Source organism: Pelophylax lessonae (genome assembly GCF_965119305.1).
Source record: "Pelophylax lessonae genome assembly, chromosome: 2".
In the NCBI taxonomy this organism is placed as follows: Eukaryota; Metazoa; Chordata; class Amphibia; order Anura; family Ranidae; genus Pelophylax; species Pelophylax lessonae.
The window spans coordinates 249837854-249852861 of record NC_138769.1 but is presented as its reverse complement, the minus strand read 5'-3'; the positions used below and the strand labels follow the sequence as shown (position 1 = coordinate 249852861).

Sequence of the window (15008 nt, the reverse complement as noted above, 5' to 3'; positions counted from 1 at the left end):
TTTTGATCATGCGCTATAAACAAAAAAAGAGCGTAATTTTTGCAAAAATAACAATATTTTTCACTTTTTTTTTTTTATATGAAATTCCCCCCCCAAAAAAATGTAAAAATCAAAATTTTTTAACATTTTTTAACATTTTCGGCCAAATTGTTTTACGCTACATATGTTTGGTAAAAAAAATCACAAAAAGCGTATTTTGATTGGTTTGCGCAAAAGTTATCGCGTTTACTAACAAAGGGAAAGATTTTTGTCATTTTTGGTGTTTTTTTTTTTTAACGAGTAATGGCGGCGATCTGCGATTTTTTTTTTTTTTTTTTTTTTTTTTTTTTTTTTTGCGGTACTGCGACATTGCGGCGGACAGATCGGACCCTTGACTGACATTTTTGACACTTTTGGGGGTACCAGTGACATTACTGCAGTAATCAGTGCTATATATATGCACTGTTACTGCAAAAATGACACTGGCAGGGAAGGGGTTAACTTTATTGGACAGGGAGGGGTTAAGTGTGTCCTAGGGGCGTGTTTCTAACTGTGCAGGGACATGGCTATTGGTGTAAAAGCAAAGATCAACGGTTCTACATAGTAGAACTGTCAGATCTTCATTTTTACACCAGGGAGAAATACGGGCGGCTTGTTTACATAAGCCGCTCCGCCTTTCTCCCTTCACAGGAGCGATCGTAGTGTGACCGGCGGACATCGAGTCCGCCGGACACACGCACTGACTTGTCTGTGAACGAGCCGCGGCGGGCGGGCGCGCGCCCGCCCGCAATAGGCTCGCAAGTCAGTGACAGGCGAGTGACGTATCGATACGTCACTCTGCCTGGCCGGGGCTGACCGCCGCAGTATATAGTCGTGCGGCGGTCGGCAACCGGTTAATTACAAGTATTTTCAAATAATAATTGAAAAAAACAAACTTGTAGGACTAATGAGTAATATCAGAATAATATTATGACAGCTAAATTTGGTACTATTTAGAACTCTGCTCCAGTCAAATGTTTTGGATGATGTAGAGAAAAATGAGAGTATTTGCCAGATTTTTATAGTTTATAGAAAAAGCAGTGCAGCGCTAAAATAATTCCGAGGCCTATCCCTAGGCGACGTTTTGTGACGAAATGCGTAGGGTGAGGTCTACGACGGTGACGTCATCACGTGACTATTCTGTTTGGTCGATGTTCAAGTGAGCCCACAGGGAAGCCGGTAGGAACGCAGCAAATCTTTGCCAAATATTTGGATTGTGTTTTTATGTTCCTAAAGTTCAAATTTTTATTCTTCTTTGGTTGTAGATTTTTATTGTTGTATCCAAGCTATAAAATCGTTTCTATATCAGGGAGTACTGTTACTTGGACCAGAAGTGAAGGGAAATCCTCTAAAAAGGAATACGATAATAAAAACCATCTTGTTCCTTCTTTTTTTTTTTCAATTTAATAGAGTGGGAAAAGTTAAAAAAAAAAAACATGGTCAGACTTTTTATGCTGTCTGCACCATCTGGTTTGGTGACCACAATCCCTTATCCTGGTATTACAGTGAAAAAAAAAAAAAACTTTTGCAATGGGGTCACTTGCTATAAAAAAAAAAAAAAGGTTTTATCTGTAATTGTACTTTGATAAAGTAACAATCATTTCTGGTACAATCAGATACATTTTTATAAAATGAGTGCATTAGAAAATCATGAATTGCAAGTATCACAAATGTGAATATTTTTGCGCTCCGTAGCATATTGGTGTATTCGGTTCTCATCCCTTTGTTGTCTATAGAATTTCTAACATAGAAGCAAGTTATCACATGGACAAAAGGTTCACGGAAAAAAAAAAAACTTATTCTTATGTCACCGCAATAATAAAAAAAAAGCAGAATAAGGCCCCTTTCACACAGGCCCGTTCCTTCAACGGAGTCTGTTCTGCTCAGCGGGGGATCGATCAGCCGATCCCCGCTGAGCAGGCGCATGACAGCTCAGTCTCCGCTCTGTGTGCAGAGACGGAGCTGTCAGATCCCCGCTGTTCTCTATGTCCGCCTGTCCAGACTCATCCCATCTGATCTGCCAGATGGATGGAAAATAGGGTTTCCATCCATCCGGATTTCAGGGACCGGATCGGATAGCAGTCTCCGCTGACATCCCCCGCTCCATAGGGATGCATGGAGCATCCGATCCGGTCTGCCTAAAAAAACTGACAGGCGGATCGGGTCACCTGTGTGAAAGGGGCCTTAGGCCTAGTGCAACCAGTACAGTCCATCAGTAATTCAGTTATCAATGTGAAGTTCCAATCCTAATTGGACATGTTGATTTTGGGCTCATGCCGACAAGTTTTGAGCTTATGTAGTCTGGTAAATGCAGCATGATTTCAGGTGCATTTTGCTTGCATTCATTGTCAGTTTGGTATGCTTCCTAGACCATTGCATTTATTGGCTGTGCATTGGACCTGAGGTGACCTCCTTCTGAATTGCATTAGACCTCCTTATAAACTCCACCAACCTGATTTTATTGAGGTGATTTTGCTTTCCTATTGCGTTGTATTGTTGCAACAAATAAATTGAAACCCAGAATTAATTTCTTGGACTCAGGCTTCGGAATCAAACCTTTTTATTCGCCAGCGAAAATGGCTTAGCCCAGCTCATGCCCGCTTGCTAAGTGAGAATAAAAGCGTGTACATCACATATATGAAACAGCGGTAACGTCACAGGTACGTATTTCCCTAACTAACATGGCAACAATACAACACATATCCTCCCCCTACCGATGATTCCCATACATCTATGTGTAGCAATTACATCCCTGGCCTCGGCCTTCACGCTTATCTGTATTCTCGTTATCTGTATTCTCGTTATCTCTATTCTCGTTATCTGTATTCTCGTTAGTTCTTGGGAGGCTGGAGAGGAAAATATGAGGGAGAAGGTGGGGGCCTAAAATGCGCAGCTTGACTGTCATGGTCTCTGTAGTACCACAGAATCTTGAAAGGCTATTTATCCGCCATTTTAGACACTTTCCAGGTATTGCCACAGTATGGGAAGAGAAGCAGTTCTAATGTGAACAAATGCTCATTCATACAAACCCCTATGTCAGAATCATCCACCTCTGTCTAATATAGTTTATATATTGTTAAACTGTAATAACAAGTTATATATAGCTAAATATATTTCTTTGTAATTGGTTCATGATTGACCCATTTACAAAAAGTATGTAAAATCCATAGTATCACATTTGCTTAATTGCAAAACAATTAAAATGGATCATCGTCTAAACGTTAGGTGTGCCCATACGTCACCATAAAAGCAATGTACTTGGAATGTTTTTTTAAGTTAGTCATATGCGGGAATTCTCATGTTTACTGAGACAACATCACTTGGATGTAAATAGACCGAGACCTATTTGCCAAAAACTGTAAGTGAAGCCACAACCACAAAAAAGGTGATTGACTTTCAAAAGTTTGTTGTAAAGCTCATTGGTTTGTTTTAAACAATACACAGGACGTTTGAAAAGATCTTCTGAGCGCTGGAACTTGACAGCTACTAACCAACAGTTAAAAAACATCAGTTTTGCCACTTTTACATGCCGCGTTTAGTGGCATTTTATAAGCGTTTGCGTTTAGAAGCGTTTGTTACAGATAACCTCAGTAGACCTTCCCAAATGCCCACAATGCAGGTAAAATCTCTCTCGTGTTTTTTTTTTTTTCCTATTGAAAACGCCTATAAATGAAAATGCTAATAAATGTGAGTTAGCTCTGTAGCTGTAGCCATTAGTTCATGGCAGAGGGAAAAACTATAGTTTGTTTTTTTATGTTTTTCCTATTACCTTCTATTGCACCAGAATCTTGTAGCAGGTGTTGCTTACCAACCACTAAAAAATTAAATCAGCAGCTTTTAATATTAGGACACTTACCTGTCCAGGGATTCCACGATGTCGGTACCCCAGCCAATCGGCTCTGGGCCCTGCCGCCACCATTTTTTGTAAGGGAAACGTGCAGGGAAGCCTTGTGGCTTCACAGTTGGTTCCATACAGCCCATGTACAAAGGAGAAGGGGGAGGGCCGAACTTCCGGGGGACCTCGCCATGGTGAGGTCACCCAAAAGTGGGGACAGGTACCTGTCAAAAACAGGCACCCGCTAAACCCCCCCCCCCCCTTCCCCGTGGGGGAAAGGTGCCAAATTTGGCAACAGAGGAAGCAAACAAGCAGAACTTCCCCTTTTGGGTGGAGCTCCTCTTTAAAAACGCAATCAGTTCGCATATATGAACACAGCCTTAAGATGAAAATCTTGTGCATTTTGAGCTAATCTCTTATGAAAATATATAGAACGTGAAGTGCTCCATTTTATTTAGCATTGTAAACATTTATTGGTCTCGTATCAGTTTATCATGTGTGATGGTACGGACTGTCCCATTCTCTAGATTCTTGTTATACTATGTATTTTATATTTTTTCTTGTATTCATAGACTTCTGCTCTGTGACTGGCCGAAACCGAGATGATGTCACCCCTGCGCATGCGTGTGGGAGCCGCCATTTAAGGCATGAGTGGCTGTTCCTTCAGAGCGCATGCTCCAGTGATGTCACTGGCTGCATGTACACTAAATATCTCCTAAACGGTGCACTTTTAGGAGATATTTACCTATAGGTAAGCCTTATTATTGGCATACCTATAAGTAAAAGATGGAAGTTTACTTCAACCTTAACCAGTTCCGGACTGCCCACCACATATATATATATATATATATATATATATATATATATATATATATTATTATTATATAATATGTGTGTGTGTGTGTGTGTGTGTGTATGTATGTATGTATGTGTATATATATATATATATATATATATATATATATATATATATATATATATATATATATATATATATATATATATATATATATATATATATATATATATATATATATATATAAATATATATATATAAATATAATACTGCGGCAGGGGGGCCCGGCTGCGCAAAACCACGTATATGCAGGTAATGCATGCCACTGGAGCACCGCTCCCACTGTGATTGGTCCCGCCATGACCCGCCGATTGTTCGACAGAATGGCAGTCTGCCTATGTAAAGTTCTGTAAGGGAGTAAAAGAGAGCTCTCTTTTCCTCTAATGAATCCACTCCCCCCACAGTTAGAAAGCACTCCCTAGGAGTAAACTTAACCCCTTGATTGCCCCTGGTGTTAACCCCTCTCTGCCAGTGTCATTTATACAGTAACTGTGCATTTTTATTTTTTAGCACTGATCACTGTATTGGTGTCACTGGTCCCCAAAAAGTGTCACTTAGTGTCAGAATTGTCCACCACAATGTCCTGCTAAAAATCGCTCATCGCCGCCATTCCGAGTAAAAGCAATAAAAAAAAAGTCCATAAATGTATCCCATAGTTTGTAGATGCTATAACTTTTGCGCAAACCAATCAAATATACACTTATTGGGATTTATTTTTACCAAAAATATGTAGAAGTATACATATTGGCCTAAGTTGATGAGAAAATATGATTTTTTTTTTTTTTTTTTAAATGTTATAGGGAATGTTTTATAGCAGAAAGTAAATATTGTTTTGTTTTCAGAATGATGGTTCTTTTTTTGATTATAGCGCAAAAAATAAAAACTGCACAGGTGATCAAATGCCACCAAAAGAAAGCTCTGTTTGTGGGGGGGGGAAAAAACTTAATTTTATTTGGGTACAGCGTCGCAAGACTGCACAATTGTCAGTTAAAACAACGCAGTGCTGTATTACAAAAATGGCCTGGTCAGGAAGGGGGTAAAACCTTCTAGAGCTCAAGTGGTTAAACAAACTTAAAGCTGGCACACAGAATTTCTGCTGTTTGCTGCCAAAGCTGAAGATCAAAGGAACCGGGCAGAAAAATTGTTGACAGAACAAGGAGTTCAGCCAACCAGATGCAGTCATTTCACAGGTATTCTGAGAGCCACAGGTGCTGGCTGTCAGAATATAACAGTCATCACCGAAGATTTGTCCATTCCCACTGTTTAGTGCAGATGGAGGAATCTGCTAAACTCCTATCCATGTGTGCATGGCCAGCTTTTGGACCAAATGTTTTTTTTTCCTAGTTTTGTATAGCGGGGAAGAATCAGAACCCCTGTCTGTATCCCTGTTGCAGATTTTTACTCCTTTCCTGTTTTGATTACCCTCTTAAGGACTCGGAAGGTTTTCCTCCTTAGACCTTTCTTTCAGTGGTCTTTGATCACCTGTGCGTTTTTTATTTTTTGCACTCTAAACAAAGAAAAAAAGCGACAATTCTGAAAAAAGCTATATTTTTTTACATTCTGCTATATAACATTCCCAATAAAAAAAAACAAAAAAAAACAAATTTTTTTTTATCATTTTAGGCCAATATGTATTCAGCCACATATTTTTGGTAAAATAAATCCCAATAAGTGTATATTGATTGGTTTGCGCAAAAATTATTGAGCCTACAAACTAGGGGATAGATTTGTTATTTTTATTTATTTTTTTACTAGTAATGGCGGCGATCAGGGATTTTTAGCGGGACTGTGACGTTGCGGCGGACAGATCAGACACCTAGCTGACACTTTTGAGGGGGCCAGCGACACTAATACATTAATGCTAAATAAAAAGCACGGTTACTGTACTAATGAAACTGGCAGGGAAGGGGTTAACACCAGGGGCGATCAAAGGGTTAAATGTGTCCCTAGGGGTTGCTTTCTAACTGTGTGGGGGATGGGATTGCTGAATGAACAGAGACCTGTTCCTAAATAAGGAGGAACACAGGATCCCTGTGTTCATCTCTGACAGACCGCCGTTGTTTCCATGGGGAGCGATCACAGGTGGCCGGCGGACATTGGCTCCCCCTCTGGCCAGTCGGCGCATGTGCGTGCCTCCGGCGGCGCACGCCTACTATCTGTTACACAAAGCAACGTACGGGTACGTTGTTTCGTGTATAGGAGCCAACCTGCAGGAGTAAAACTATGGCGGCTAGTCGGCAAGTGGTTAAACTGTTTTTGGCAGGATCTGACAATCCAAGATAATAAGCGGACAGAAGATCTAATTCTTAAAATGCATTGAATTCTGTGAATGATGGAGGAGGAGGAGGAGTTGAATGACAGCACTTTCTTCACTCATTGGCCCCTATTACAGATCATATTAAAAAAAACACATTTCCTTAATTTTTTCTAACTTAGTATGTGATTTCTCTAACTTAAGCTGGATACACACTATCCAACTTTTGTTGTTACATTTTCTTCAGATTTACCTTTTCTATGTAGTGCAAGGGCCTGCCAGATTACATACAAATTGAAAGTGTTTAGGTTTGACCTCATATTATATAGTTTTGGTAAGTCTAAAGGAAAAAGTCTTAAGAAAATCTTATAGTGTGTATGGCCCTTTAGGCTCTCCTAGGGCAGCTGCTTGGACATTTCCCGCTCTAGATCAAACTTGTTATAAATGTAGCAAGGTTTCCAGGCCCGTGGCCTGATATGGATCTGCCATTAGAACCGGTACTCTCTCCAGCCCATGTGAGCTGAGTCCCTGGGTGTGACAACTGAAGCCACGACAACTCCGGCATCTTTGTTTGTGGTTTTTATTATAAGTTAAAGGGGATGGGAGATGGGAATAAGTGGGATACTCCTTTAGGCTCGAACTAATTACAATTGGGACTTAGATCCTGAAAAATGCTCGTTGGCACTTCCTTGACGCCAGCCGGAGCCAGCCAACGCTCACGAACACTGAGGGTACACTGCAACTTAATAGAAGTGCTGAATCCTTGACTGAAAGTCCAGAAGATCCAGGACTGTGAAACTGTAGAACTCCTGACACTGTTGTGCTGCACAATCCACTGAATACTGTCCCCCGCTTTAGCCAGCTTGAGGTAATATGAAGTAGTTGCACGTACAGATTTGCAGAGTTCTGACACACTCTATACAATTCAGGGCCCAGATGCAGATGCCCCCTTGACTGTAACTCTTCAGGGTCCTCTGACTATGTACCCCCTTTGCAACTTCAGGGTCCTCAACCTAGGTACCCCCTTTACAGCTAGCTGACACTGGATCCCAGAACCTCTTTTGGAGTGGTCCCCTCTGACTCTGGCAGACCCCCAGGGGTAATCCTCCGTACTCACAACCTGTGTAGGCTTTCCTGGGACTGGACCCTTCTTGCTCTCTTTTTCTCGGCACACCGGATCCCCTCAGCTCAACTCAGCACTCTCTGGACACTCAGGCGACACCCTGAGACATCCACCTTCCTTAGACAGGAGGAGAGACAGCCGCACTCTCCATCCTGGGACTCTGCTCCCGCCAAAGACACCCTGTCACACACTTCCCCCCAAACTTATACCCACTCCCAGAATCCTTTGCAGCCTAATCTGCCTTCTGGGGAAGTTACAAGCTGGGATGTGTCCCCTGATTGAGCTTCCCACACCGCCCTATGAGAAGCCTCTCACAGGAGCCAGTGGGGATACTTCTCCCCTCAGCAGGCACATCTGGAAGCCCTGACACCCTAATTAAATAAATCAAAGCCCTGCTGTTAGGCAGACAAGGCCCACTATACATTTACCTAGCACCTACCTGTAGGGTGCTACATAAACAAATCTGACATTTCTCAGTTCATACCATTGCAACGGACATAACATGCATGTCATTCCTGCCTAATTTTTATCTACTGCTTCAATTTGAGTATCCATCGTAATACATTCTTTTACCATTATGTGACATTTGTGTTTCCTTAGGTTCAGATTACAAGGATATCGCTAGTTTTCTATTGTTAATATTATTGATACAGCGTGTATATCTTTTGAGATACTAGCTATGTTGCAAAGTTTAAAGAGAATGACTTTACAGAGTGACAATTCTTGGATATAAAAATTGTATTTTCTTTATCCTTGCCATCTGTATACTGTGTGTGTGTGTGTGTGTGTGTGTGTGTGTGTGTGTGTGTGTGTGTGTGTGTATGTATATGTATATGTATATGTGTATATATATATATATATATATATATATATATATATATATATATATAATATACGGTGGCAACGTACCTAGCACTGTTGGGCTGGGGGCACGCAGGCGTGCCGCTGGCACCCATCGAATATTCGTTACAGGGGCAGAACGGCATTATGCCTATGTAAACAAGGCAAAGTGCCGTTCTGTCTGTGGCAAAGACACTGATCCTGTGTTTCTGATAAGCAGGAACATGGATCCCTGCCTTTCCCTAGTAAAATCAACTCCCCCCCCCACAGTAGTAAAGCACCTTAGGCACACAGTTAACCCTTTGATCGCCCCTGATGTTAACCCCTTCCCAGACATATTTTTTAGCACTGATCCCTGTATTGGTGTCAGTGTCCTGACTGTCCGCCACAATATTGGAGTCCTGCGATAAGACGCTGATCGTCGCCATTACTAGTAAAAAATAAATAAAATATTCATAATATTCTATAGTTTGTAGACGCTATAACTTTTGCGCAAACCAATCAATATACGCTTATTGGGATTTTTTTTTATCAAAAATATGTAGCAATACTTATTGGCCTAAATTTGATATAAAGAAATGTATATTTTTATTTATTTTTTTTTTTGTACATATTTTTTTTTGGGAAATGTTTTATAGCAGAAAGTTTTAAAAAAATATCTTTTTATATTATGAAATTTCATTATTAAATATAACAAAAATAAAAGCCTTGTTTGGAAGGGGGGTAAATCTCCCGAAGGGCAAATGGTTAAAAGCTAGTCAGATAGGAATCCGTGAAGTTTTTTTTTTTTTTTCAGCCGTAGAGCTGAAGTGAAAGCAATGGGAGGAACCTGGCCTACAAATTGACAGACATTTAAATGTTATTTGTACTTTGAGTTAAGTGATTATTACTTAAAAAATTGCTTTCAAATGCTTCAAAGAACAAAGTGATATCGCCCTAAATCACTGAACAATGTATAAACTATCTGTTATTTTCATTACTTTGACACGTATCAGATTTGCTTTATCCTGGGCCCCAATACACAATAGCTGCTTGGGTTAATGCAAATATAACGAGCTCTAAAAAGGGTTGAACACCAATTAAATGAATAGAAAATTAGCTATATTTTGGCATTAGGAAGGGGTAGATTGATTTTTGCACTGACATTATTTTGCTCACAAATTTATTAGTATTCTTCCATGGGGCAGAACAAATCAACCAAGATATGTTGGTAGCTGACCATTTGTTGTCTTTTTTTACTTGCAGATGATATACAAAATTCATTTTCATTTCTGGATGACTCCGGGACTGCAACACTTAAAGCTCGTCCTGGTCCCCGTGTCAGGCCTGTACTTCAATTCTCAACCAGTGTAAGTATCCTACAAAGAAAAAAAATATTTCAAAATGTATCCATATTCTTCACTCTTATGTAGTATTTCCTGAAGTTCTTACAAAAATTGCTCACGTGAAAGGGCGTCATATTGTTGGCATCTAGTTTCTGCTTGTTGGGTCAAGTCATTTGTAAAGAAGAATTTTTAGTGAAGTTTTTATTTTCAGGTGGTAGTAGCAACCGGAGTTATCTACCTAGGATTTTATTCTGAAGGTTGCCATGAATGATTTTTCACCCTAAATAAAATAAAGTTTTTAACTATGAGATGTTTAGTGTGTGAGGACATGTTCAATATCCCATTCAGTGATGGCTGGGGTGGTGCCTTGATTACGTGAACTTTGCTATTGTAATGACAAATTTTTTGCTACTTTTTAAATGTAATATGGGGTGCATCCATAACGCCAGTTTTGCACAGCATTTAGAATTTTCCAAGATGAGAACGGCAGGACCTTTTTTGTTTTTCTCTGATTGATCTATCATACAGAGCCCCACAGATGTTCAATAGGGTTTAGGTCTGGAGACATGCTTGGCCAGTCCATCACCTTTACCTTCAGCTTCTTTAGCAAGGCAGTGGTCGTCTTGGAGGTGTGTTTGGGGTCGTTATCATGTTGAAATACTGCCCTGCTGCCCAGTCTCCAAAGGAAGGGGGATCGTGCTCTGCTTCAGTATTTCACAGTACATGTTGGCATTCATGGTTCCCTCAATGAACTGTAGCTCCACAGTGCTGGCAGCACTCGGGCAGCCCCAGACCATGACACTCCTACTACCATTTTTGACTGTAGGCAGGACACACTCGTCTTTGTACTCCTCACCTGGTTGCTGCCACGTAAGCTTGACACCATCTGAACCAAATAAGTTTATCTTGGTCTCATCCAACCACAGGACATGGTTCCAGTAATCCACGTCCTTAGTCTGCTTGTCTTCAGCAAACTGTTTGCTGGCTTTCTTGTGCATCATCTTTAGAAGAGGCTTCCTTCTGGGACAACAGCCATGCAGATCAGTTTGATGCAGTGTGCGGCGTATGGCCTGAGCACTGACAGGCTGACCCTCCCACCCCTTCAACCTCTGCAAGAATGCTAACAGCACTCATACATCTACTTCCCAAAGACAACCTCTGGATATGATGCTGAGCATGTGCACGCAATTTCTTTGGTTGACCATGGCGAGGCCTTTTATGAGTGAAACATGTCCTGTTAAACCGCTGTATGGTCTTGGCCACTGTGCTGCAGCTCAGTTTCAGGGTCTTGGCAATCTTCTTATAGCCTAGGGCATCTTTATGTAGAGCAACAATTCTTTTTTTTTCAGATCCTCAGAGAGTTCTTTGCCCTGAGGTGCCATTTTGAACTTCCAGTGACCAGTATGAGAGAGTGAGAACGATACCACCAAATGTAACACAGCTGCACCCCATTAACATCTGAGACCTTGTAACACTAATGAGTCACATGACACCTGGGAGGGAAAATGGCTAATTGGGCCCAATTTTGACATTGTCACTTAGGGGTGTACTCAATTTTGTTGCCAGCGGTTAAGACATTAATGGCTGTGTGTTATTATTTTGAGGGGACAGCAAATTTACACTTTTGTGAGATACTGTACATCTTTTATAAGAGAACTTTGGGAGCTGCCATTAACCACTTGTCAACCAGCCGCCGTACATATACTGCAGCAGGTCGGCTCTGTCCCTTGAAAAGACATACCTGTATGTCGGTTCATGGGGTGCGTGCCCATTCGCCACAAGGGAAGCCAATTTTTGGGTCTGGCGGCCGCAATTGCCGCTGGGCACCTGCGATCGCTCCCCGAGGAAACAGAACAGTGGTCTGCCGTATTGTCAGTTATGTACACAGGGATCCTGTGTTCCTCTTATTTAGGAACACAGGTCTCTGTGTTCATGCAGCAAGTCCACCCCCCCACAGTTAGAAAGCACTCCCTAGAGACACATTTAACCTTTTGATCACCTCTGGTGTTAACCCCTTCCCTTATTTTTAGGATTGATTACTGAAGTAATGTCACTGCCCCCCCCCAAAAGTGTCAAAATTGTCAGTTAGGTGTCCAATCTGTCCACCACAATGTCGCAGCCCCGCTAAAAAATGCTGATCTCAGCCATTACTAGTTAAATAAATAAAAATGACCCAAAGTCTTTCCCCTAGTTTGTAGACGCAATAACTTTTGCACAAATATACACTTTTCGGGATTTATTTATTTTTTACCAAAAATACGTAGCAGAATACAAATTGGCCTAAAATGAGGAAAAAAATTTGATTTCTACATTTTTTTTTTTTATTGGGAATGTTTTGTAGCCGAAAGTAAAAAATATTGTTTTTTGTTTTTTTTTCTTTTGTTCCAGAATTTTTCGCTCATTTTTTTTGTTTATAGCGCAAAAAATAATAATTGCACAGGTGATCAAATACCACCAAAATAAAGCTCTATTTGTGGGGAAAAAAGAACATCAATTTTATTTGGATACAGTGTCGCACAACTGCGCAATTGTCCGTTAAAGTAACGCATTGCCGTATCGCAAAAAATGGCCTGGTCATTAAGGGGGTAAATCCTTCCAGTCCAGAAATGGTTAATGTCCTTCAGAAAATGCCAGTTGCCTGTGGCCTAAATAACTAGAATCACTGACTCTGCAACAAGCATGTGGTGACCTTAGTTAAAAATCAAATTCACTGCACCTTGGTTAAAGATTGCTTCCAAAGTGAAAATAGGAAATAAGTATGAAATAATATGCTTGTGCAGTTTTATTTAATTTAAATGATACCAAAATGATTAAAGCAAGTCTCATAAAAAAGGATAGACCGAAATATGAATTAAAAAAAAAAAAAAAAGAAGAAAGTACATATGTAGAAATATACAAAATATACAAAAGTAAAGGTAAATAAAATTCATATAAATTCAGGAAAATTATAAAACTTTACCGAAGTTGAATAGGGACCAAGGCAAGGTAACCAGCCTCTCTGATTCTCTATCTTCAGTTGGCATTGGTAAATATTCGCAAGGAAAAGCCATTTGCATGGTTCCTCTTCATTAGACACCAACTGCCTGAAAATACATCCTTCCTTGAAGGCTTACAACTGTCACATGGTACCATTTATAGTGCTGATCCCTCCCCCTCTTCTTACAACGGTTGAAGGAGTGAGATTGTATGATTGTGAATGGGCACAGAATAAATGGATCAGCAGCTGTAGTTGCTGATCCATTCTTTCTATTTCAGCGACACCAGTATTTTTTCTAACCCATTCAAACCCCCCCCCCTCTTCCTACACATACACATACTGGATCCAATGCTGTCTCCATGTGACCTGTAAATTAACCCCTTACCTCACTTATTCTGCCCATCTGAACATTAACCTCTTCATCTCCATTGTCCTACTGTATGTGACTAATACATTAACCCTCTAACTTTCTCCTTCCCCTGTGTATGACCTTTACATTACTCCAACTATTGTACCATTGTTTAGCTCTGTGTTTAACCCCCTCAGCACCAGTAGGTTTCTTCATTCATTCACGATTTTAATTCATTTCACTGAGTAATAGTCAGACAAACTATCACTGTGCTGAAGAAGAGTTATAACCTCTGTTGTGTTATATAAAAAGTATTTAATTTTTTATGGCATGTGGCAAATGCACAACCACCCCCTCCGCCAGGGCGATTTCACTTTCTGTCTTGGAGACAGAGACAAAGGGCTGAAAAACCGCATTCCAGGGAAATCACTATGGTATGTTGAACTAGAAGGGTAGACAATGTGAGTTCTGTCAGTGTACCTGAACACCTTGTTTTTCTTAAGATCAGAATACCAAGTTAAGCTAATATTTTCCCAATGTAAACAATTGAGGATGCTTTTGTAATACAATTTTTTTTTTTTTTCAATTTAAACTGTTACCTGAAACTTCTCACTATAATATTTTATATAATTTTATCCATCATATAGGATATCCATGCTAAAACATATAAATTACAAATAAGCAGCTGCTTAAGCAATCTGTGACACTAGATGCAAGAATTGTGATAAATCTTTGAAGCAGCGCTAAAAAATTGAACTCCATGTTGTATAAACACAGAAATGAATCAATATAATGACATCAAACGTATTTGGTGAAAAAAGTGTAAAAAGAAATCACACCAAATGTATAAATATTGTCCATAAGGGCCCATACACAAGGGCTGAAAAGGAAAAATATATGTAAAAGAAAGTCCAAAGGAAACAAATTGCCCACAATTTATTTGCTCTACCAGTGTCCCCACAATCACAATTCATAGTGCTTCCACCACCAGGTGACACCAAGTCTTAAAGTCTCTTACCGGATCCTGTGGACCATTATATAGTATGGTCAAATGTGCTTGTTACATCTCCTTATAAAGGGGAACTCCAAAGCGGCAAACGTGATCCAGTCCGGTTTGCTTCATCAGCAGGATGAAAAATAAAAAGCGTATACGCTCATAGTGTAACCCATATAAAATATTTATTCAGAAAATAACAAATGAAATTTGCAAAGGGAATTCCACTAAGCAAATCCTTGGGCAACAGGTTTAAAATAAAACCTGCATATAGCAATAAATACAGATACAATTTCTCTCCAAAAAAGCAGCAGGCTGTGTGGCTACACCGGACTCTCCTGCCGGTCAACCAGTGTGCATGATGACGAAGCGTTGTGGCCACGCCCAACTAGTTTCGTCAGAGATGACGTCTTCAGGGGACTGGCTTACCTAACGGG

The 15008-nt window shown here is 40.2% G+C and overlaps 1 protein-coding gene across 1 annotated transcript in view; it reads left to right on the top strand.

Annotated features, from left to right (window-relative positions):
- LOC309545378 (uncharacterized protein C6orf132 homolog) overlaps positions 1 to 15008 on the top strand; it is a gene marked incomplete at its 5' end in the record, with an annotated part of 56999 nt that overhangs the window by 26869 nt on the left and 15122 nt on the right. Inside the window, one exon of the mRNA XM_082244551.1 lies at positions 10172 to 10275. Coding sequence (XP_082100677.1) covers positions 10172 to 10275 — 104 coding nt within the window. The remainder of the gene's footprint in view (positions 1 to 10171; positions 10276 to 15008) is intronic.